Source organism: Sarcophilus harrisii, chromosome 3 (genome assembly GCF_902635505.1).
Source record: "Sarcophilus harrisii chromosome 3, mSarHar1.11, whole genome shotgun sequence".
NCBI classification, from domain to species: domain Eukaryota; kingdom Metazoa; phylum Chordata; class Mammalia; order Dasyuromorphia; family Dasyuridae; genus Sarcophilus; species Sarcophilus harrisii.
In genome coordinates this window covers 291067494-291091357 of record NC_045428.1, presented here as the reverse complement: position 1 = coordinate 291091357, position 23864 = coordinate 291067494, and the positions used below count along the sequence as shown (strand labels likewise).

Below are 23864 nucleotides of genomic sequence, written 5' to 3'. Positions count from 1 at the left end.
GCAACTAATGACCAAAGATGCAGATCAAAAAAGACAGCTTTCATTTTATAGATTTTGGGGAATACAGAACAAAAAACAGAACAGTATAGTTGCTGTCACATGGTTGAGGGCACAACAATTGGCTATGTAGCTGAGGTGTCGAGAACAATATGATGATTGGAATTTGGGAATGGTAACCGGCAACAATCCCCCTCCTTTCCTCCTTTGACTAAGAAGTGTTCATTTTTGAGTCCACTTGTGAGATAGTGACCCAGAGACACTAATGCATTGTTTGTGGCATTGTGAAATGATCGAACCATTCTGGAGAGCTATTTGGAACTATTCCCCAAAGAGGTATAAAACTGTGCATATCTGTTGATACAGCAGTGTATCTACTGGGTCTGTATTCCAAAGAGATCATAAAAGAAGGAAAAGAACCCACATGTGCAAAAACGTTTGTAGCAGTCCTTTTTATAGTGGCAAGGAAATGGAAATTGAATGGATGCCCATCATTTGGGGAATGGCTGAATAAGTTATGGTGAATTAATATAATAGAATATTATTGTTCTATAAGAAATGATAATCAGTCTGATTTCAGAAAAGCCTGGAAAGACTGACGTAAAATGATGTTGAGTGAAATGAGCAGAATCAGGGAATATACAGTAGCAGTAAGATTATGTGACGATCAACTATGATGAATGTGATTCTGTTCAATAATAAAGTGATCCAAAACAATTCTAATAGATTTGTCATGGAAAATTCCATCTGTATCCAGAGAGAGAACTATGAAGACAAAATGCAGATCAAAGCATAGTATTTCACCTTTTTTTGTTATTGTTTGCTTGTTTTTTCTCGTTTTTTTCCCTTTTGATATGATTTTTCTTGTGTGGCATGACAAATATGGAAATATATTTAAAAGAATTGCATATGTTTAATCTATATTGGATGGCTTACTGTCTTGGGGAGAAGGAATGGAGGGAGAAAGGGAGAAAAATTTGAAACATAAAAGTTATTAAAACCTTAAAAAAAAAAAAGATAGTGACTCAGATTTCTTTAGATAACAAACCAGACATCCTTGAAAAATAGACCCCATTCCTTTATGACAAACTTCCCCAAAGTTAGAAGACCTCCTTAAGATAAGAATAGAGCAATCATTAAGAAGAGAACTGAGTTTCTAAACTTAATCTATTATAAGAGCTGAATTGTAAACTAAATTCAGAGACAGACAACAATGACTTTAGAAAGTTACGGGACAAAATCAATTAATTGTAAATATGATCAGTAAGAAAATGACACAGAATCAGTTTTAATCTTCTTACTCTTTAAAGTCCTATGTCCAGGTCAGTAGCTCTCATTCTTTTTGAATATTAACTGTGTAAACCTGGGTAAATTATTCAATTTATTCAAAACCTCAGTTTTCTTCATATGTAAAATGAGAGAATTGGATACTATGCTTTGATCCATATTTTGTCTACATAGTTATTTTTCTGGATGCAGATAGCACTTTCCATCACAAATCTATTGGAATCATCATCCATTCATGAAAATCTTTCCAGGCTTTTTTTAAATCAGTCTACTCATCATTTCTTATAGAGCAATAACATTAACATTAATGAATAACATTAACAATAACATAACATTCTTGTACTATAATTTGTTCAGTAATTTCCCAACCAATGGGCATCCGCTTAATTTTTGTTATATATGGGAAATGTAAAAAAAAGCTCCCTTCAAGCTCCAAATTTGTGCTCTTATGAATATGAAATTCTTTTTTTAAGGGGGAAGAAAATGAGTGTTAATTCTTATTTGACAATAGTTGTAATATTCATTGAAAAAGTATGTAATAATAAAAAGTTACTATATATTTAATGATATTTAATGAATCTATATTTTATTCATTATAGTAATGTCTCTTTATATTTGAAACATAGTAATTTATTAATATGTAAGATCTATCTAATGAAGGAATATTTATTTATAGATTTGTACATAGGTTATCATTTTGGGGTATAAATTATACTTTGACATATACTGCCTGAGTGATCCTAGGCAAATTAGTTAGCTTTCCCAATTCTCCCTACAAAATAAAACAACCACACAATGGACCATCTGTACACTCATAAGCATTCTGTAGCCAAAAAACTATATAGATTGTACCTGTATGAGTTGTTAAGCCCTTTTAAAAAAAGAGAGAGAGATTCTGGATCCCACTGAAGATGTTTTATGCTATTCTTAAGTTTGAAACAGCTAGCATACTGTTATATAGAGGCCTTTTATCCTTCATGACAGCAAAGAACAGCTCTAGGGAGCATAATTTTCCATTTTTATTGTTTCACTGGATATCAACAATCAAATTAAAGTTATCACTATGGTTACATCCATTAAGCAATCTTGTATGCTCTTATCATTTACATGGGAAATAGCCTACTGGAAGAGTAGTTTGACCAAATCAAGTTTAGACAACAACAAAGAAACTCCTCAGTAACATAATTTTTAAAATGTCAATAATTTTCAAGATAATTTAAAAGGAGAGAGATTCTAAAAGACTGGTAAAAAATCATGGATAGTATTATTGAAATTTTAAAAAGTTATTCAAAAGAGAAAAATAATTATGGCTCCTCATTGCTTTTTCCCCCCACTATAAAATCTTTATGAAAATGTTCTATAAATGAATCAAAGGCACTATTAATTAATAGGTAATTTTTCTTGAAATCAACTTATTTCAAATTAATTTTGATAAAATTCCTATTTATGATTTCAGTTTCACTAAAAGCCCCCAGGAAAAGGTTAAATCTGAGTCAATGGTGCAAAGGTAGCAAAGACTTTCAATCATTTATCTTTGGTATAAATGAATTCAAAAGCTTATCAAAGCTATCGTTTTATTTTTTTATTATCAGTAACAAAACTATAGTAATTTTTAAAATACTCACAAATATGTTGTCAAAGTAAAAAAAATTCCAAATTAATTAAACATTAATTTGAAGATAAACAATGAATGAGGCATAGGTTAGAACTAAATGACCAGAGTTAATCTTTTTCTCCTTTTTTTCTTTGCCTCTTGACAGACTCGTTACTATATGCTGGCAAGATTATAACACATTCATTCAAATTTTAACTTTGTTCTACTCTAATTATTTTGATTTAGTTTCAGGCTTGTGGTTTGTGTTTTGTTTTGTTTTGCATGCTAACTCTATGTCCAGTCACTAATGAAATATACCAAGATTCCCTTCTACTTCTTTCCCTCCTTTCTAGCTCTGCAACATGTATTAAGTTACAAAATAATGTGCATACTGCTATGCTATCACACAATCAACCATATGGTCCTAACTCTCAAGATGTTACAACCTAGTCAAATGAGAGATTCAAATAGTGACTTCAGAGAAGGAAAAAAAAATCATTGAGGTGTAAGATAGTCACAAAAACCTTAATATGCAATTAACAATATACAAAACAACAGTGTAAGTAAAGGTGGCATGTGTGTGATAAGTGTTTTTCATGGGCATGAAAGCCTTTATATAAAGGTTTGATCTAAGCTTAAAGACTGGAAAGAATCTGGGTAAGTGGAAAGAATAGGCAAGGACATCATGGAAAAAAGAATAAGTTTTGGGGGATGTGAGGTAAGGAAGAGGGAAGAACAATAAATTTACTGGTCTCCCAGTAAATTTATAATTTCTTTAAAGCAGAAACATTCATAGAGGGGAGAAAAATGTTAAGTGGAAAAATTGGTTTGGAGCTAGATTATGGAGAGCTTTGAATGTTAGGCCTAAGAGTTTGGATTTTATATGTATGAGTAATGCAAAGCAATTAAAAGTATTTTAACAATTATGGATTGGGGGGAAGGGAAGATACATTCAGAAATAAAGCTGTTGTAAGAAAAATGCTACAACAAAAAATCAATACAGAAGAAATAAATGGAGAAAATGTCATGTAATAATTAATAAACAATAAAGGATCATGCAAATCATACAAAGAAAGTAACAAAACTCTAACAAAACAAAGATAAAATAAATTAACTTCTTATATCTGAGTTTTCTGCCACCAAAGTAAACATTTACTGAGTACTGACCAGTCAACAGTTGACAAGCATATATTAAAGACTGCTGTGCATCAGGTATGGTACTAAGTATTGGACCAGGGATAGAGCACTGTACCAGGTGCTATTATATATTACAAACACTGCCGTTGCCTTTAAAGCACTTACAATCTACTATGGCTATGGTAGTTAAAAGTGAGAGAGAGTTACTGAATATGCACATCATTTGTAGGAATGGGTTTATTTGGGCAAAACCACTTGTCACAACCTTTGAAAATGTCAGTTTGCTCATCTGTAAAATTCAAGAGTGTATAAAGATGAGTCTTTATGTCCCTTTTAGCTATGTATTCAATGATTTTAAGATTTGCTTCTTGACCCCACTATAAAGGGAAGTTGGTATATCATGATACCTTCTTAAAGTTTTGAAAGAACTTCACTATAACAAGATATTTTCTCTGACAGGGTCTTACTGCATTAAACCCAAAGACATCATTGGAGCAAAACTCCAATTAAATATTTCTCAAATTATAGGAGTTATGCCCTGTGGCTAAGATGTCAAGAAGAGACTCATGAAAACTTCTTCCGTATTATTTTTATGGGTCGAAACTTACATTAAATCAGTGGCTAATTATATACATTTTAACCTTTAAGCTCATTCACAAGAGTTGCTACAGAAATTTTAAAATCTTGTATTTGACTGCAGTCTGAAGTGCCATTATTGAATCAAAAAGCAAATAAGCTCCATCCTTGAAAGTTCTTTTAGCAAAAGACCACAAAATGGAAAACACTATAGTCAGTCATTGCCTTCAAAGGCTCTTGCTTCTGTTCTGGGCTCAGAGGACCAATGCACTATAATTTAGACGTAGCTATGTCAAATTACAAACATCTAGCCTTTGTTCAATTTCCCTCTGGGGAAGGATTTGTCAAAATGCAGAGAGCAATGGAAATAGAGTTTTTAAAGTGAAGGAAAAACATTAAATTGCCTGCATGTCACAAAAATCACAAGGGGCATCTGGCTCAAGTAAAAGATATATATGTGTGTGTGTGTGTGTGTGTGTGTGTGTGTGTATGTGTGTATAAACACACATGGGTATGTATCTATGTATACATACACATATATAGATATTATATTAAACATTATATTTTACATATAAAATGACCTTATGAATCCCTATACTGTATTGCTAATACTGTAATGGTCATTAAAATTACCACCTGGCATGGCACTAATATATTGTCCAGGTTTCATAAGCATACAGCATTGAGATCAGCACAACAGCTCTGTAGATCTTCAGTTTGGGAGTCAGACTAATACCTCTCTTTTCCTATACTTTCCTTTGGAGCCTCCCAAACACTGAGCTAGCTCTGAAAATGAGTGTGTCAGTCTCATTATTAATGTGGACATCCTTGGAAAGTATACTGTCAAGGTAAAAGAACTTATCCACAGTATTCAAAACTTCACCATTTACTGTAATTGATGGTTCCACAGATGGATGATTTAGTGCTGGCTGATGGAGGATCTATGTTTTCTTGGTGTTAAATGTTAGCACAAGCAGCAGAAAATTGACCCATACTTTATTACATCTCAGCTTTGGAGGCTGCATTGAGTGCATGTTCATCTGCAAACAACATCATGCACCAACACTTACTCCAATTTAATTTTGGCTTTAGCCTTTTCAAGTTGAAGAATTTTCCATTAGTGTGCTAGCTGACTTTGATTCCATGTTTGTCTTTATTGAAGGCATTTGACAACATGGAAATCTAAAAGCCATATAGCCTTGTTTCACTCCATTGGCAAATGGGAAAGCTTAAGACCATTGTTCATTGTCAAGAACCCAGGCAAGTGTACCATCAGGAAATTGATGAAGGTCTCTGGACCACCAAATTTTGACATAATTTTTCATAAGCTCTCATGATTGACAGTAATCAAAGACTTTGGTAAGATCTACAAATATTGCATACAGACCTCTGTTCTGCTCCTGGCATTTTTCCTGAGTTATTGACCAATAAGCACCATATCGACTGTTTCCTGGCCTCTTCTAAAGCTACACTGGCTTTAAAAGATGACCTTTTGTCAGGTATGGGGTCAGTCAGAAGACCTCTAGAAGCTGCTAGTTGGTACAGTGAGTAGAGCATCAGCCCTGACATCAGGAGTACCTGAATTCAAATCTGGTCTCAGACACTTAATACTTCCTAGCTGCGTGACCCTGGCCAAGTCACTTAACCCCAATTGCTTAAGGGGGGGGGGGGAAAATAATGCTCTGGAGACAGCTAGATGGTATAATGGATAGAGAATTGGCCCTGGAGTTAGGAAGACTTCAGTTCAAATCTGGTCTCAGACACGTAATACTTCCTAGCTGTGTGACCCTAGGCAAGTCACTTAACCCCAATTGCCTCGGGGAAAACAAAAGAAAAAATTACATCTGGGTAAGAATCTTGCTAACAATGACTAAGAGAGAGACCCCTTTGTGATGATCACAGGATAATCTATTTACTTTATCTTTATTAAGATAGACAATGGAAATATCCTTGAAACCAAAACTTCCTCTTGCCAGGGAAAATTTCAGTCAACTTTTGTATGAGCAATGAATTCCCCCACCTTGTAAATCTCAGTTGGAATAGAATCAGCACCCAGTACTTTATCATACAAAAGTAGACTAATAGCATTTAAAACATCTTCTTCAATTGGAACTTCAACTAGGGAATAATTGATTTCAACTTGAGGCAAATGGTCAATAGCTTTAGCATTGATTGAATGGTCTGTTAAGAACACTGTAGAAGTGTTCAGCCCATGTCTAGGATCATGTCCTTATCACTAATCAGTGTGACATCATCAGCACTGAATAGTTGAGATGTACCTTAGGTATTTGGCCCTTAAATAGCCTTCAGTGTATCATAAAAACACTTTGGATTATTTCTATCAGCTTAAAACTGAATTTCATCTTCCTTCTTATTGAGTCAAGATACTTGCATCTCTCTAAATTTTGATTGTACTTCACTATTGACAAAATTGGATGCTACCTTCTTAGACATGGATGAACTAACTGATTGGTACACCCTGTAGAGTTATTGCTTTTCCTTTAGCAGCTTCTGAATTTCTCCCTTTTTTTTTTTTTTTTTTTTCATCAAACCAGTCTTGATATTTGCAAGTGTTCTGACTCAGGGAAGCAAATGCAATGCTGTACAGCAAGTTTCTGAAAGCTGCTAACTCCTTTTCTGTTCCATTGTTGCCAATTGCATGTTGGCTCAACTTACCCTCCAAGTTGGTTAAAAATTGTTCCTTCTCAGAGAAGCACTCAAATCTGTTGATTCTTCTAGTAATCTTTTTGCCTTGGGGTTGTTACTTTTATGGAACGAGAATATTCAGCTTAAAGAAAATAAGTTTATGATCCATCCAAACATTGCCTTTGTTATTCTCACATGTTTGTCTGTCTCTTTTCCTTAAAATCACATAATCTATTAAATATGAATGTTTGCTACAAGAGCTCATCCATGAAGTTTTGTTGAATTTAGGTAAGTGTAATACAGTGTTGGTGATTAGAAAATCGTGAGATACACAAGTCTTCAACAGTAAATGATCATTGTTGTTGCTGTTTCCAACTCCATTCCAGCAGCAGCAACAGTAATATGCTGGTGATAGTAGTAATAGTTATTGTTGTGGTATAGTAGTAGTAGTAGTAACAGCAGCAGCAACAACATTAGTAGTAGTAGTGGTAGAAGTAGTTATTGTACTCCAATAGTAGTACAACAGTTGTAGTAGTAGTAAGCAGTATATTAAGTATATATTAATATGTAAATATATACTATATTAATATAACATTTTTGAATATATGTTTATATGGATATAATGTAAATGTTAGTTAAATATAAGTATACAAACTTACATTCATATTCATAAATATAAAATATGAATAAATATACATTTAGAATTCCTTATATATACCTACTATTTACATTGTGCTGATGGCACTATGCTAAGCATTTAATAATCCCTAACTCCTTTGATCTTCACAACAACTCTGAGAGGTAGAGCTACTATAATCCTCATTATACAGATGAGGAAACTGAAGACAAACAGAGGTATCTTATTTGCCCAGGACCATACAGCTAGGAAATGTTTTAGAGTGAGTATGAACTCAGGTCTCCCTAACTCCAAATCTAGCACTTTATCCACTATTCCACCTACCAGCCAGACTTCCTTCAAGAAGAGAACACTTTCCCACAAGATGAGAACAAATGGGATCAAGGGCAATGATTCATGCTGGAGGAACAACTGGGTTTGACCATTCCTAAATACATGGTCCTTTCCTTTTCCTAGGTTTCCCCATTAGATTTGGTGCCAATAAATTTTATTCTTCTTTTCATTTACGTATTTTGTATAGTTAAACTCAAGGATAGATATATCATGAGTCTTTATTTATTCAGAATTTGTGAAGTGCTCCCTTTTACATGAAATCCCAAAAGATAGGAACATCTAGGTACTTTATCTTTCAAATTAATTTGTAAGATCTATAATACTGTGTTTGAAGCCCTATGCCATAGTTTTTCCCCAGAAGAGGTCTAAACTAATCACATGTCCCCTTCAACCATTTAGGAAACATATTTATCCCGATTCATAAAATAAAAGGCATAAGGGATCTCAGATGTCATGTAGTTCAGCCTCTTCCCTTTACAGATGGAGCAAATGAGACCCAGTTTGGTGAGCTGATTTATACAAGGTTCCCCCTCCACCCCCTGCTTATGAATGACAGAGCTTCAAACAAAAGGTCCTCTGGCTCCAAATACAGCATTCCTATCCTTGTACCATAGTCAGTAACTTCTCACATTTGAATGTAGACTGTGGAGCAGGAATTATGCATTCACATTGCATATCTCCTTTCCTTGGAGGCTGAAGGTCAGTATCAATCTTAGGACAATTGGGATTAATGAGGCTGCTTCTACGGTGTTTTTAAAAAGAAGTCAATGGTGTGTATTTTTTGAAGTACAATGTTCCAGCTAATGTCACTGCTGTCCTAATGGATTTTGTGCCCCAGAAAGACCCGATAAAGTGGAATGGCACATTTGTCAAGAAACCTGGGCAGCTATGGTTACAGGTGTCATAGAAACACATAGTGAAAAGTTACATTAAAATGTTCTCATTCCAAAATACACACGTCATTTTTCAAGGAAACAAGGTGACATACTTATTTTTAATTTTATTTATAAAAACACTGAAGCCTCAATTAATTTGTAACCAACTACATAGTACACTCAAGGTAATGGTGCTCTTTTCAATGTCAAGTTTAGGTTAAATATAGGGAGACATGCTGCTCCTCAGATGAATCAAAAGTCAAATGGCAACTAATGAAGCTAAAAGATGATCAAACACTGTGGTTAGTCAGAAAAAAAAAAGCCAAGGCACTCTAAAAACTGAATCCTGTGAGACCAAAGCAATGGATATGAGGGAAATTGAAGAAATGATTAGTCTTCCTGATTCCAGGCCCAGTGCTTTATCTACTGTGCCACCTAACGGCTCCAAGTTACTGGATGCCACCAAAGTCACATAAGTAAGACAATTGAATCCAGGTGTTTATACTAGCTACACTCTACTCGATCCTCATTACAATATACCAAGAATACTTTCCTAATTGATTATCTTAATTCCCACAACAATTGGTATAGATCTTTTCTTCTCTCCTCTATCCTCATGCACCACCATCCCTTTCCCTCTTCTCTCTAAGAATACCTTGATACCTACTTTACCAAGAAGAGCCATTTATGAGCTTCCTGTTCTCTTCTCTCATCTCAAAGTCATTCAACATTTTCTCCTTTGAAGAATTTATGGCCAAAGAAGGACTACAGAACATTATATAATGCAAAATAGATAATTTTGATTACATTGGATAATGTAATCCATTGAATACAATGGATAAATTGATTACATTTGATTTGATTACATTAAATCAAAAAGCTTTTGTACAATCAAAATCAATGCAGCCAAGATTAGAAGAGAAGCATGAAGCTGGGAAACACTTTTTATAGCCAGTGCTTCTGATAAAGGTATAATTTCTCAAATATATAGAGAACAGAGTCAAATTTATAAAAATACAAGTCATTCCCTAATTGATAAATGGTCAAAGGATATGAACAGATAATTTTCTGATGAATAAATTAAAGCTATTTATGATCATATGAAATTGATATGAAATGATATGAAATCATTATTGATTTTAAAAAATTTAAATTAAAATAAGCCTGAAATACCACCTCATACCTCTCAGATTGACTAAGGTGACAGAAAAAGGTAATGATAAGTGTTGGAGGGGATGTGAGAAAATTGGGACATTAATGCATTGTTGATGGAATTGTGAAATGATCAAACCATTCTGGAGAGCAATTTGGAACTATGCCCAAAGGGCTATCAAATTGTATATTTTCCTTGATCCAGCAATGCCACTACTGGCTGTGTATCCCAAAGAGATTATAAAATGGAGGAAAAGACCCACAAGTGCAAAAAATGTTTGTAGCAAACAAGGAATAGGAAATTGATTGGAAACCCATCAATTGGAGACTATCTGAATAAGTTATGATACATAAATGTAATGGGATGTTATTGCCCTATATGAAATGATAAGCAGGCTGTTTTCAGAAAAAAGACTCACATGAACTGATACTGAGTGAAGTGAGTACATCTAGGAGAATATTGTACATAGCATCAGCAAGATTGCATGATGATCAGCTATGATAGACTTAGCTCTTCTCAGCAATGTGGTGATCCAAGACAATTCCAATAGATTGGGATGGAAAATGCCATTTGTACCCAAAGAGAGAACTATGGAGACTGAATATGGATCAAAGTATAATATTTTCACCTTTTTTGGTTTGTTTGCTTTTTTCTTTCTCTTGTTTTCTCCCCCTTTGTTCTAATTTTTCTTGCACACATGACAAATATGAAAATGTTTAAAAGCATTGTACATGGATAACCTATATCAGATTGCTTACTATTTTGTGGAAAGGAGAAGAAAAAGAGGGAAGGAGAGAAAATTTTTAACACAAAGTCTTATAAAAATGAATTTTAAAAATTATCTTTACATGTATTTGGAAAAATAAAATACTATTGAGAAAAAAAAACATAACAATAACATGGCCCCTTTTATCACATTGATTTCTCATTTACTTCCTGACTATGCCTTCTCAATCCTTTTGGATAGGAATAATACATAACTAGACCTTAAACATTAATGTCCCTTAATCTCTGTGTATGTATTTTCATTTTCTTTTGATATGCTCTTTTCTCTTTTTGTATTCTCTCTCTTAATCATGTCATCAGCTTCTATGATTTCAATTATCATGTCTATGGAAATCATTCTTGGTGTTATATATCCAGTATTAAACTTTATCCTGAATTTCCTTCCCATATCAACAACTGCAAATTGGATATCTTCAGCTAGATGTCCTGTAAGCATCTTAAACGTATACATCCAAAATGGAATGAGTAAGTTATTTGCCCAGACTCACCAAGCTTGAAGTGTCTGAGGCTGGATTGGAACTCAGGTCTTTCTGACTTCAGGTCTAGCAGTCTGTGATCTGTACGATCTAGCTGCTCTATTGGAGTCAATTAGATTGAACTATGCTGGACAAGAAAACTGATGCTAGAAAGTTGGTGACTAGCTAAAACTTATGAGGATTGTGAGCAAAAGGTTAGACCATTTGACTCCACATAATACATTCTTTTCTTTATAAAATAAGGATATTTCCTAATATCTTGAGGACTACATAGTTTTGAGGTCCCTCCTACCACTAGATCAGTTAGCTATCCCTAACTCTTTCTCTTCAATAAAAATGATGTTGAAGAAGCATGCTTACCTGCCCTCTCTGTGCTGCTGAGAGAAGGTGCAATGATGGAGGTGGTAGATGTGATATTGGATGGATCTGTTGGAGTGTTCATATAACCTGCAATGAAAACAGCAAACAAAGCATTTATATTCTACCACTGTGTAAATAAAGAATTTCTAGAGAAAAGTGAAAAACAGCATTGGAGTATAACTTAGAAGACTTAGGTCTGATCATGGCCCTGCCAATTACTAGCTCTGAGACTTGTGGAAGTTATTAACTTTCCTGAGCCCCAGTTTCCTCATCTGTCAAATAGGCATAATAATATTTGTACTAGCTAGCTCTCAGGAATGTAGTAAGTTTTGTGAACCTTAAAGTTTAGTTAAAATGTAAATTATTATTACCTTTTCATAGGCCATTGTATGTATCAATTAAGATTATGTATGCAAAATGCTTTGTAAAGTTTAACTGGTGTGTAACTCCTAATCCTGGAGAGAGGCTGGTGGGTGGCTTGAACTCTGACAATTATGAACTAGAGTAGGCTCAGTTGATCAAGTATTCACATTGAGTCCCACATTATGTGGTAACCTATTAGGAATAGGAGATGGCACCAGGATGCCTAAGAAGAGATGATGTGATCTGAGTTGGAGATAGAGCAAGTCAAAATTCAGATATTGATCAGGTATGGAATTGGTCCACTGTGGGGCTGCTGCACTCTTAGCAGGTTTAAGACAAGAAACTCAATTACCTTCTTTGGCCTCATGGCTCAGGTTAAAGAAAATACTTAGATATGGAAATTGGTACTAATGGGACTTTATTATTATGTAGAACATCAAGCAGACAAAAAAAACTCCCCCCTCCTCCCCCCAACTTATATCCTCAGCCAATCCCCACACAAATACAAACACACACATACACACACACACACACACACACACACACACACACAAATTCCGTAATATAGACAGAAGCCTTATTAGTGCAGGAAACTCAGCCCTCTCAACTGAGAGGGGAAGAGGTTGTGCTGGGAGAGAACATGCTCAAAGTCGAGATTTAAGCAAGATAACTACATATAATACCCTAAAATATTTGTAAGAGAATAGGTAATTAGTGCTACATGTGAGAGGGGGCACTCCTAATTTTTATATAAATGTGATGGAGAAGTTCTTGGAGTCACCTGTTGATTACAAGGTTGTATGAGGCTCAAATAGAGAGAGTTTCTTTCTCATGACAAGAAATTGGGAAAGGGTTTGAATTAGCTGTCTGAGGCAACAGGAGGGAAATGATTCAGAAACCATTGTAGTCAATTAGGAATTTTGTACAATTTTCTAATTGATCTTCTGCTCCTAACATTAGCTGAGGGAGGTGTCTACACCAATTATCATGACCACCACCACCATCATCATTATCATCATCATCATCATCATCATCATCATCATCAATCATGCCTGGAATATAGTATGTGTTTAATAAATGTCGACTTAAATATAATGGCTAGGTTTTATTTTTCTTTTAAGGCTTACAATGTTCTACATATATATCATTTCATTTGAACCTCAGAACAAACCCTGCAAGGTGTGTGCTATTATTAAGTACTAATGAAAGGAAATTGAGGCTGATAAAAGCTAATAAAATTCTGAAGCAGATTTTGAATTCAGGTCTTTTTGACACCACATCCAATACTTTGTTCATTGTACTCCTTAGCTGAAAAAAATGACAAAAAAAAAAGAAAGAAAATTATGGACCTTTGCAGCATTACCATTGTCTTATAGTTACTGCTAAGATCTAGAAAACTTTCCTTTTGAGTTTGTTGATTTGTGTATTGATTTTTTAAGTAAAAATGTGTTTATAGAAATTTGCATAATGTTTACTGATATCCTTCACATCTTAACAATGCTTTGTTATTATCATTATTTGTATTTTTGGGGGGTTTGTTTTGCTATTGATCACTCAGACTTTCAATTCCTTACTAGCTATAATGTGAACACTGTTCTTAGGTCTTACCAAGAAGAATGAGTATAAAGAGATCATTGAAAAATTGATCTCCCTATACTGCTAGAAATGAGAAAAGTGATTTAAATACATACTCATGGTATGTCACAGAATTAATTAACACACATGAATGTATAATATATATAATAACACATATAATAAACTATACATAATATTTATAACAATAGGTTGCTGTTCAATTTTTCAGTTGTATTCTACTTTGTGACCCCATTTGGGTTTGCTTGGCAAAGATACTGTATGGTTTGCTATTTCCTTCTCCAATTTGTTTTCCCGATGAGAAAACTGAGGCAAATAGGTTTAAGTGACTTGCCCAGGTTCATACAGCTAGGAAATCTATAAGGTCAGATTTGAATTCAGGAAGATGAGCCTTTCTGACTCCAAGTCTAATTCTCTATCCACTATACTACTTAGTTTCCCAATATATATTTAATGTTTGGTTGAATAATAAATAGTAGCTCTGTGACAGTCTACTTACCTGGTGTGCCTGTGCTGCTAACAGGAGACATATAAGTGGAAAAAGCAGATGCCACGATATAAGGTGGATTTATTGGAGTATTCATATAATGTACAATAATAACAGCAAATATATTTGTATTTATTTTCAATCTTTTAACCAACAACCTCCATCCCGAGTACTCCACCACTTGCTTTCTAGTTCCTTTTTAAATGTTGTTTTCCCCAATTAGGATGTAAGCTCTTTGAGGGTAAGAACTATTTAGGAATATTTTAAGTAATTAAGCCTTCAATCAAGTCCTGGATGTTTTCTCTGATGCTGCAAATACTGAAGAATATGCTTACAATGTCACGTTTTGTAATAACCTTAATTGTCTGAAGCTTTATTTGACTTTTTTGTGCTTTGTTTTAATTGACCTATCTGTTTATGTTTATCTCCTCAACCAAAGTATAAGCTGATTGTAGTCAGGGATCATGTCTCAAATATCTTTATCTCCTGTAGTGCTTACCCCAGTGCCTTGTATACAGTAAGCACAAAATAAATGTTTGGTGGATGATTTAAAAGAAGAAAGAAAGAAAGAAAGAAAGAAAGAAAGAAAGAAAGAAAGAAAGAAAGAAAGAAAGAAAGAAAGAAAAAAGAAAGAAAGAAAAAGAAAGAAGGAAGGAAAGAAAGAAAGAAGGAAAGAAAGGAAGGAAGGAAGAAAGAAAGAAAGAAAGAGAAAGAAAGAAAGAAAGAAAGAAAGAAAGAAAGAAAGAAAGAAAGAAAGAAAGAAAGAAAGAAAGAAAGAAAGAAAGAAAGGAAGGAAGGAAGGAAGGAAGGAGATATATATGAATTTGGGACAGAAATATTCTCATGGCCATGTAGTTGGGATTGTTTAGAAGGCAGAATGTGATTTGAGAAAAATGACTGGCAGTATGTGAACTCTTCAAAGAGACTCTTCTGTCCCCTCTCAGTACTTCTCCATGGGCAATGGGACCATCATTGTAAGATTATTGCTGAGTGGATTCCAAAATATTTTAGGGAGAACTTGGATCCAAATGATCTTTGGAAACGTGGAAAGTTAAGTTGGATTCATGTAGGGGAAGTTGGCTCCTCAACTTGTCCTAGACTTTCAGCTTGCCTCCCTAGAAATTGCTAGAATAAGTTTTTTTGAGTGAGATTGAACACTATCTCTTGGAATAAGCTGAGATAACAAACTCCCGGATGAAGAACTTCATTTTTCTATATCTAACACTAGGAAGGAGAGTCTCATATCAGTGGGTTTCATTACTGTGGTTACATATAAATTCCTGGTATAGAATACTAAGGTGCAGAACTTCTCAAATTTCTGTTTGCTGTTTTGTTTGGATAAATACACTGGTTACACGTGTACACAAAATATCTTTTATGTAATCAGCTTGGAATGAGAAAGAACTAAGATGATAAAAATAAGCTAATGGTTTCCTTCCCTCTTTAGAGCAACCAAGGACATAGATGTCCCTCTGAACTCAAACTCATAATATTAGAACAGAGATATTTGGAGGGGGAAGACAGACCTAATTCTAGTCCAATATTCCTCTTAGAGACTGGAGAAAAGAGTATTAGCCTCCCAGGGGTTCCTCTTTCTCCGCAGCTATTGTGCTGGTGGTTAAGGCACTCACTGCTTTTGGTTCTACTCCACTGTCTAGAGGTGAACCATGTTTCAGATCATATCTATCCATGCCATCCATAAATTGCACCTATTAAGCAACCTTTTTGGACATGCAGATCATATATCTAAGATGAGATTTCCATGCATTGTAAGTCATAGTATCATAGATTTAGAACAATAAGCCACCTTGGATGACATCTGGTTCAGGAATTCTAGTAGCATCAGAGTTTTCCAGGATGTGTAGGGGAAAGTAGGAAAGAGAGAGAAACAGATAGACCTAAGTAGAGAGAGCAGAGATAGATTACCGTGACAATTCTAGAGTGAGGGCCAATTATAGAGTAATGGAAACCTCATGGGTTATTCCATGGGGTTCAGCTGCAAGTACTATATCCCTTTCTGCATGGAAACCCTCCAATTTGGAGTAATTCTTTACAGAATTATACTTGCCAGCAAATATTTGTGTTGAACTGAAGTCAACTGAATTTTATAAAAGATGAATTATGCATGATGACCTATTCTAAGCATCATGTGTAACCTGACAGGCCCAAAGAGACATGTTTTGGATGGGGAGAAAATATTGATTGGTCTTGTTAGTAGGTAACTCACTGAAGGAAAAAACTATTTTTCTGGATGAGATATTCCACACTTCATTTCCAGGGACAGGAAACAGAGTCATGCACCAAACTGTCAGATTATTGGGTAGAATTGGCTGGTTAGGCTTCAGAACCCTCAACTTAGATGTTAGTTCATAAAAGCCTTCATCACTTTTCCTCTTTTCAATAGTAATGTGTATGCCTAGAAGAGAATAAATAATCTGGTTAGCCTTTTATATTTCCTAAAACTAAAACTAACTCAAATGTAGGAATCAGGAGAAATGCCAGAGCTAGTCAAACTGTAACCTACCAACTGCAAATATGGGAGTAGAAGATTCTCCTCTCACCACAGGTTATTACTTCCTGACACCAGAAAAAATGCTTCTTTGGACAGAGGGTACCTGAAGTCAGTTTGGAAACTGTGAAAGTTCCAGACCTTTTTTCCCCTATAGCTTTGCTATATTTCACATGGATCTGGAAAAGGCAGGGAATAGAGGAAATGAATGCCTGTGTTTTTTAAGCCACAACTTCAGACCCTAAAAATGAATGTCAGCTGAAGGCCAAGAATATAAAATTGGGACAATTTTCATTAATAAAATTTGCTTAAGGCATAGATTCTTAGCCTGAGGACCATAGACTCCCTAAGGAAATTTCATGGGGGCTTGAAATTAAAAAATATATTAACTATATTTTAATATGAATTTCCTATGCAGCTTTGTGTATTTTAATTTTGCTTTTAAAAACACTGTACTGAAATATATTGATTATGCTTCACTCAGTTGTCAAAGGGGTGCATCACACCCTTAAGAACTCTTGACTTAAAGTGAAGCAGACCATTACAGGCCATGAAAATTTTCCTTTCATTGTAGAATCTAGTGAAATTCACTGCTATGCTTGATTTTTAAAAAAATATTAATTATTCAAGTAGTAATGGTAGAGAAATGTTTTGAGAGATATTCACAATATCTCATTGGATCATAGTTAAAAGAGCTGAAAGGGATCTTGGAAGTCATCAAGTCCAACCTCACATTCTTACAGATGAGGAAACTGAGTTCTAGAAAACTTAAATGACAACTTAAAGTAACACAGTTAGTAGGTGTGTGAAAGAGAATTTGAATGAGTCTTACTGATTGACAGGTCATTATTCATTATGTCACACTGCCTGGGCTTGTATCTTTATTAAAAAACAACATATAAACATACAAACGCTATGTGTATATATATATATATATACACCCATACACAAAGATGTATATGTATGTATATGTAGATAGTATATAAGCATATAGTATATAAATACCATATATACTATATATAAATAATATATGTATATGTTTATATATGTATACACCTAATATTTAAGTTTCAGGAATGGGGATTATTGCCACTTTAGACATTATGAGAAAAATACATTAGTAGAAGGGAAAAAATTATTATCACAGATAGAAGAATCATTACACTTTGAAGCAGCTGAATTAAGGAGCTTCTTACATAGTCTGTCATGATCATGGGCCACCCATGGAAAACATGTCTTCCTTTCTCATCAGCTGAATTTGTCTACAATGTGAATTTCTGTTCAGTACCTGTTAATCTTTTTTTTTTTTTTTGCGGGGGGCAGGGAGTTACTTAAGGTCACACAACTAGTGGATGTGGCTAGATTTGAATTGAGGTCCTCCTAATTTCAGAGTTTATGTTTTATTCATTGTGGCATCTAGCTGTCTCTCCTTTTAATCTTTTTGATTGAAATATTCCTTGTCCCAGGGATGGTTCCCAAGTGTGCCCTTCTCATTGGAATATGGGGGTCCCTTAGCCCTTCCCTAGCCTTTATAACTCTTTACCAAGAAAAAACGGGGTTCTTTTTTGGGGTTTGTTTAAAACAATCAGTAGCTAATTGAATTATAAATAATATGATTATTTGGTGATCATTTATTTAATTAAATATCACCCTGAGGAAATTCTGTAGGTATATGAAAGAGGTTTCTCTCTATTTATAGTTAAACAGACAAACCAAAAACAGATTAACACATTTGCCTGCGGTTTGATAAATTCAACCATTCTTCTTTTGTTCTGGGAAATGTTTTCTTCCTCCTTAAAGGAGTAAGCTGAGGTATTAAAAAGCATCTGGCAGGGAATAATATGTTTTTCTTGGAATCAGAATGATCCTTGAATGCCAAGAGCAGGTTAGCCAATAACATTGGCTCTTATTCTAGCCCATCTGTCTTTTACAAACATTTTCATTGACTCATTTTCTCACCTTCTTTTTCATTTTGAAGAAGCTCTCCATCTATATACCATGAGAGATTTGCTGTGGGGAATATATTCTTCACCAAACAGCTAAATTTTTTCTGCTGCAGAGAGAGAACACAAATATAATTATTAATATGTTGTGATTATGTGGGGTTTGGGACTTCTTGTCCTTCTGGTAACACTCTGACACTTGGCACTTCTATAGCTAACAGACATTTCTTCCCAAGACCTGGTCCAATAAATACTGGATATCCTGTAAGTCCAACTCTTTGTCACACTTTGGTGGGGGTTTTTGGGCAAAGAATATTAGAGCAATTTGGTATTTCTTTCCCCAATTCATTTTTTGGATGGGGAAACTGGGGCAAATAGGGTTAAGTGGCTTGCCAAAGGTCACACAGCTAGTAGATGTCTGAAGCCAGATTTAAATTCAGAAAGATGAATCTCCCTGATTCCAGGCTCGGCACTCAGCATTGTGCCACATACCTGATTTTTTGGGGGGATACCATGTACAGATGATATCCAACTTACAGATTATATGGGTGTTCAGATGTTTGACTCTAAGTTGATTATTTTGGAATTTGTCATAAATTTTTACTTTTTCTTCACAACAATCCTCAGGAAGTTCTAATAATCTATGGATTATACTCTGTATTGTACAGAGGAAGAAGTTGAAGTAAGAAAGGTCACTGATGACCTAGATCACAGAATTAAGTATCAAAGTCAAGACTGCGACTGTGTTTTGGCTCTTCTTTCCATTTTACCATATTTCCTTTCATTAAAGCATATTTAATCTATATTCAATCAATCAACAAGACTTTATTAAATGTCTACTATCAGAAGGCATTATGCTAAACAATAGGAATATGAATATGTATAATATATGTAGCTTGCTTTATGTGTAATAATTTGCAGTTTATATTTTCAATCAGATTGTTAGTTTCTGGAGGACAGGAACTCGCCCTTGCCTCTTTGTATCCCCAGAGCTTAGCACAGTGGTTGGTACATAAGCTCTTAATATATATTAATTGATTGATTACTTTGAATAATGGATTCCAAAGGCAGTTAGATGGTGCATCATATAGAGCATTGGGTATGAGTTAGGAAGATCTGAATTAAAATATGATCTCAGACACTCAATAGTTATGTGATACTTAACTGCCATCTGCCTAATAGCACATAACTCTCAGGCTTATTGTAAGGATCAAATGAAGTAATATTTGCAATATTCTTCACATAGTGCCTGGCACATACTAGACGCTTAAAGATCAATAATGAAACATATATAACTCACTAAATTTTTAAAAAAAATTTAAAAAATGTTTTAAAAAAGATTAAAACTTCATTGTTTTAAATAAGCACTAGTTGAACTACTATTAAAGCTAATAATTACACAAAAAGTTTTGAGCCACACTGTATATGATTAGAAAAGTAAGAGGGCTAGTTAGGAAGAAGATTTAAGTATAAATGCTATATCTATCATAGTATTGGATTGTTATTGTTGTTTGTCTTTTGTTCTCAAAGATGTCCATGACATGAGGGAGGGGATGCCATGCTGTGACATAGGGTATGCAAGGTCACCTGCCTCACCTTTTCCCCCAGAACCATTTGAAATCAGTGGCAAAATATAGATCAGAATGACTGGAGCTAGTCCTGGATGCAATAGGAGATCTTGACCTTTTTAAGCTAAGGTTTTTTGGTTTTTGTTTGTTTGTTTGTTTTTAAACAGGTCTCAGTTTGACTGAGGCAAGGCCCAATCAGTGATTAAGTCTGGGTGACAACTGAAGCAAAGAATGGCCTCTTTTATCTAGTTAAAAAAATCAAATCAGAAGAGGAGAAAGGGAACCTAAACAGAAACTATTGCTATTTGCATTCACTCTGAGCCAATCAGGATTCAAACAGTAACCAAATGGGTCTTAGCCTAAGACCTATTGTTGGCCAATCAATGACAGCAAGATTGATTTGGGTTTAAGACATAGTCCTTGAAAAATAAATCTATTAACCCAATATGTCTTGCAAGATTTCAAAGATCAAAATTTATATTCCTTTGGGCAGAACACCTGAAAATAAGGGTATCTTACCAAATGTAGATAGGGGAAAGAGAGAAAGAAGAAGGGGGAAGTAAATGACAGAAGAAATTCCAGGCACAGAGGATGGCCTGAGGAAGGACATGGAGAAAGGCTTTGTAAGGGTCTTTCCTTTCCAAATTGATATTTTTTTTCTTTTTTGACTAAGTAATTGAGGCCATTTTTTGCCTCATTTCTTAGCTAGTCTTAATCACTGTATGAGCATTACTTTAGTCAAACTGAAATCTATTAAAGAACTTTGTTTAAAAAATTCAAAGTCTTACAATGCATCAAGGGTCATCTCCAGTCATACTGATCTATATCTTGCCAGTGTATCCAGATAGCTCTGGAAGAGAGTGAAGCTGGTGACTTTGCTTCACTTAAAACCAAATCACTCGCATGTCATGGCATCATTTCCCTAATATAATGGTCCTCTTCCAGAACAAAGGATGAGCAACAATCTCTGTGAGCAGGACTAAAGTACTGGATAGACACTTAGTGAAGGATCTGTAAAAGGACTTGACATACCCCTATCAATGAAATAAGAACTAATATTTTTGTTGTTAAAATAGCAGTTTTGCATGCCCTGGACATATATTTTGTCCACACAAATTTGATCCACATAAAAATACTATAAAGTAGTATAAAGTAGGGACTATTTGTCTCACCCTAGGAGAGGAGCAAAGTCTCAGAGAGGTTGAAGTTTGCCCAAAGTCACATGAATAGTAAATATTGGGATTTAAACTCAAGATTTTCTTGACTTCAATTCCAGTTCTTTATTTTATTCTCTATAGTAAAAGTCTAAAACATATCAACAGTATTTGTTTGAGGATACCATATAAGGACAAAAAAAGAAGGAGATTTTACCATTATTTTCCTGGTCTGGTATCAACCTTAGAGGTTGACAGAAAAATTGTTAATATCAATTGTGATATTATTTTCCATTATCTAGTAATGGATCATAATGATCATAGTAATATCAGAATTCCAGTAATGTCCCTGCATTCCTACTACTCTAGATTAGGTTGAGTTGAGCCATATCCTAGAACCTTACTCTTGCTTCTTTTCTTGTAAACAAAGACAGCTGGAGCCAGACTACCTTCCAAAGTAGCCTCTGATATCCTTATCCCCTTCAATTTGAATTCATGGAATGAAGGGCAAAACAGCCAGAATGAAGTGGATTTTTTCGCTTGGATTGCCAAGGGAAGTTGGCATCTCATGAGCAGAGTTTGCTATCTCTAATGTGATCTCCCCTTTACCTTTTCTCCTTTAGGCTTCTTTTTTCTTTTCTGCAGGTCTCCTGGTAGGCTTTCCCCCAGAGAGGCAGATTTGTTACCTTTTTATCTCAATTATAGATGCCTTATTCCTCCACCTAGTAGAACTTTACAGTGTTTTTTTTTTATTTTTTTATTTTTAGAACAGGTGGTTGTCTTAGCATGACAAACCACTTCTCTGTTTGGCTGTCTTTATTTTCCTGTGCATCTCATCCCAAGGAATCTATACTAGGAATAAACTCCATTAAAAGATTTCTACTTTTCATGTCCTTCTTGCTCTGTTCCTCCTGAATTTCTGAATTCATTATTTTCTAGCATATTAATGTTCTTTTTTCCTAGTAGCTACTTATGTAATAGAGACAAGGTCATTAATGCTTACAAAATATTTGACTTACTCTATAAGTAGCCAAATAATTCTTTGCCTAAAGATTATGTTTTTTAGATTATGTTCAGTGCTTGTCATTCATGAATATATAGTGATTAATGAGGAGAAAATGAAGGCTTGACTAAGTCACCGGGGACTTGGCGGGGGTGGGGGGGATGCCATCCTTTGCCCTCAGATGCAGCCTCCTCAGATCAGATCCAGAACACACTGGAAGAACAAAGACAGAAGGTCACTCTGTACTGGGTCTATGAAGGGTGAACATTTACCACAAAACTTCCAAACAGACCTGAACATCTCTACTTTTCTTTTCCTTTCTCCTTCCTTCCTTCCTTCTTTTTTTCCTTCCTTCCTTTCTTCCTTCTTACCTTCCTCCTTCCTTCTTTCCTTCATTCCTCCCCCTCCCCTTCCCTCCCTCCCTCCCTCCCTCCCTTTCTTTTCCTTTTTTCTTTCTTTCTTTTCTTTCCTTCCTTCTTTCTTTCTTTCTTTCTTTCTTTCTTTCTTTCTTTCTTTCTTTCTTTCTTTCTTTCTTTCTTTCTTTCTTTCTTTCCTTCCTTCCTTCCTTCCTTCCTTCCTTCTTTCTTTCTTTCTTTCTTTCTTTCTTTCTTTCTTTCTTTCTTTCTTTCTTTCTTTCTTTCTTTCTTTCTTTCTCCTTCCTTTCTTTCTTTCTTTCTTCCTTCCTTCCTTCCTTCCTTCCTTCCTTCCTTCCTTCCTTCCTTCCTTCCTTCTCTCTTTCTCTTTCTTTCTTTTTCTTTTCTTTTCTTTTCTTTCTTTCTTTAACAATCTATCTATGAAGTCCTATTCTGATGATTCATGCCAGTCAGGAAGTAATTCTGGCCTCTTGAAGTATATGTTGCTGGAATGCAAGCCCTATCTGATCCTATACAAGTTGTAAATGCTTTGAACAGGAAGGTTGGGGGAAGCTAAGTTGCATAGTGGATATTGTGTCTCACTTGGAGTCAGGAACATCTAATTTTAAATTTAGCTTCAGACACTTACTAGCTATGTGATCCTAGTAAAGTCATTAAGTCTGTTTGCCTCAGTTTCCTCATCTATAAATTAACCTGGAGAAGGAAATAGCAAACCAGTCTGGTTTTTTTTTGCCAAGAAAATCCTAAATGGGGTCACCAAGACACATGACTGAATAACAATAATGTTAATATGAATTTTCTAAGCCAATATACAGCTGAAGGAATCCTCATATTCAGCTTAGTGGTCCTCCATTTCTATTTGAATTTGACATCACTAGTCTACTCCACCATCCAAACTCTTCATCCACTATATGAATAATAAATAAAAATAAATGATGATTCAATTAGTTGAACAAACATATATTAAGGGTTTATTATGTGAAGGTTACTATTCCAGATGCTAGGGATACAGA

General features: G+C 34.8%; 1 protein-coding gene across 1 annotated transcript in view; it reads right to left on the bottom strand.

The window, feature by feature from the left end:
• The window catches only part of CD96 (CD96 molecule), a 121675-nt gene that overhangs the window by 47174 nt on the left and 50637 nt on the right, over window positions 1-23864 (bottom strand). The window contains exons 6-9 of the mRNA XM_031959641.1: window positions 18769-18862; window positions 16528-16716; window positions 14313-14402; window positions 11858-11944 (exon numbers count right to left, since the gene is read on the bottom strand). Coding sequence (XP_031815501.1) covers window positions 11858-11944; window positions 14313-14402; window positions 16528-16716; window positions 18769-18862 — 460 coding nt within the window. The remainder of the gene's footprint in view (window positions 1-11857; window positions 11945-14312; window positions 14403-16527; window positions 16717-18768; window positions 18863-23864) is intronic.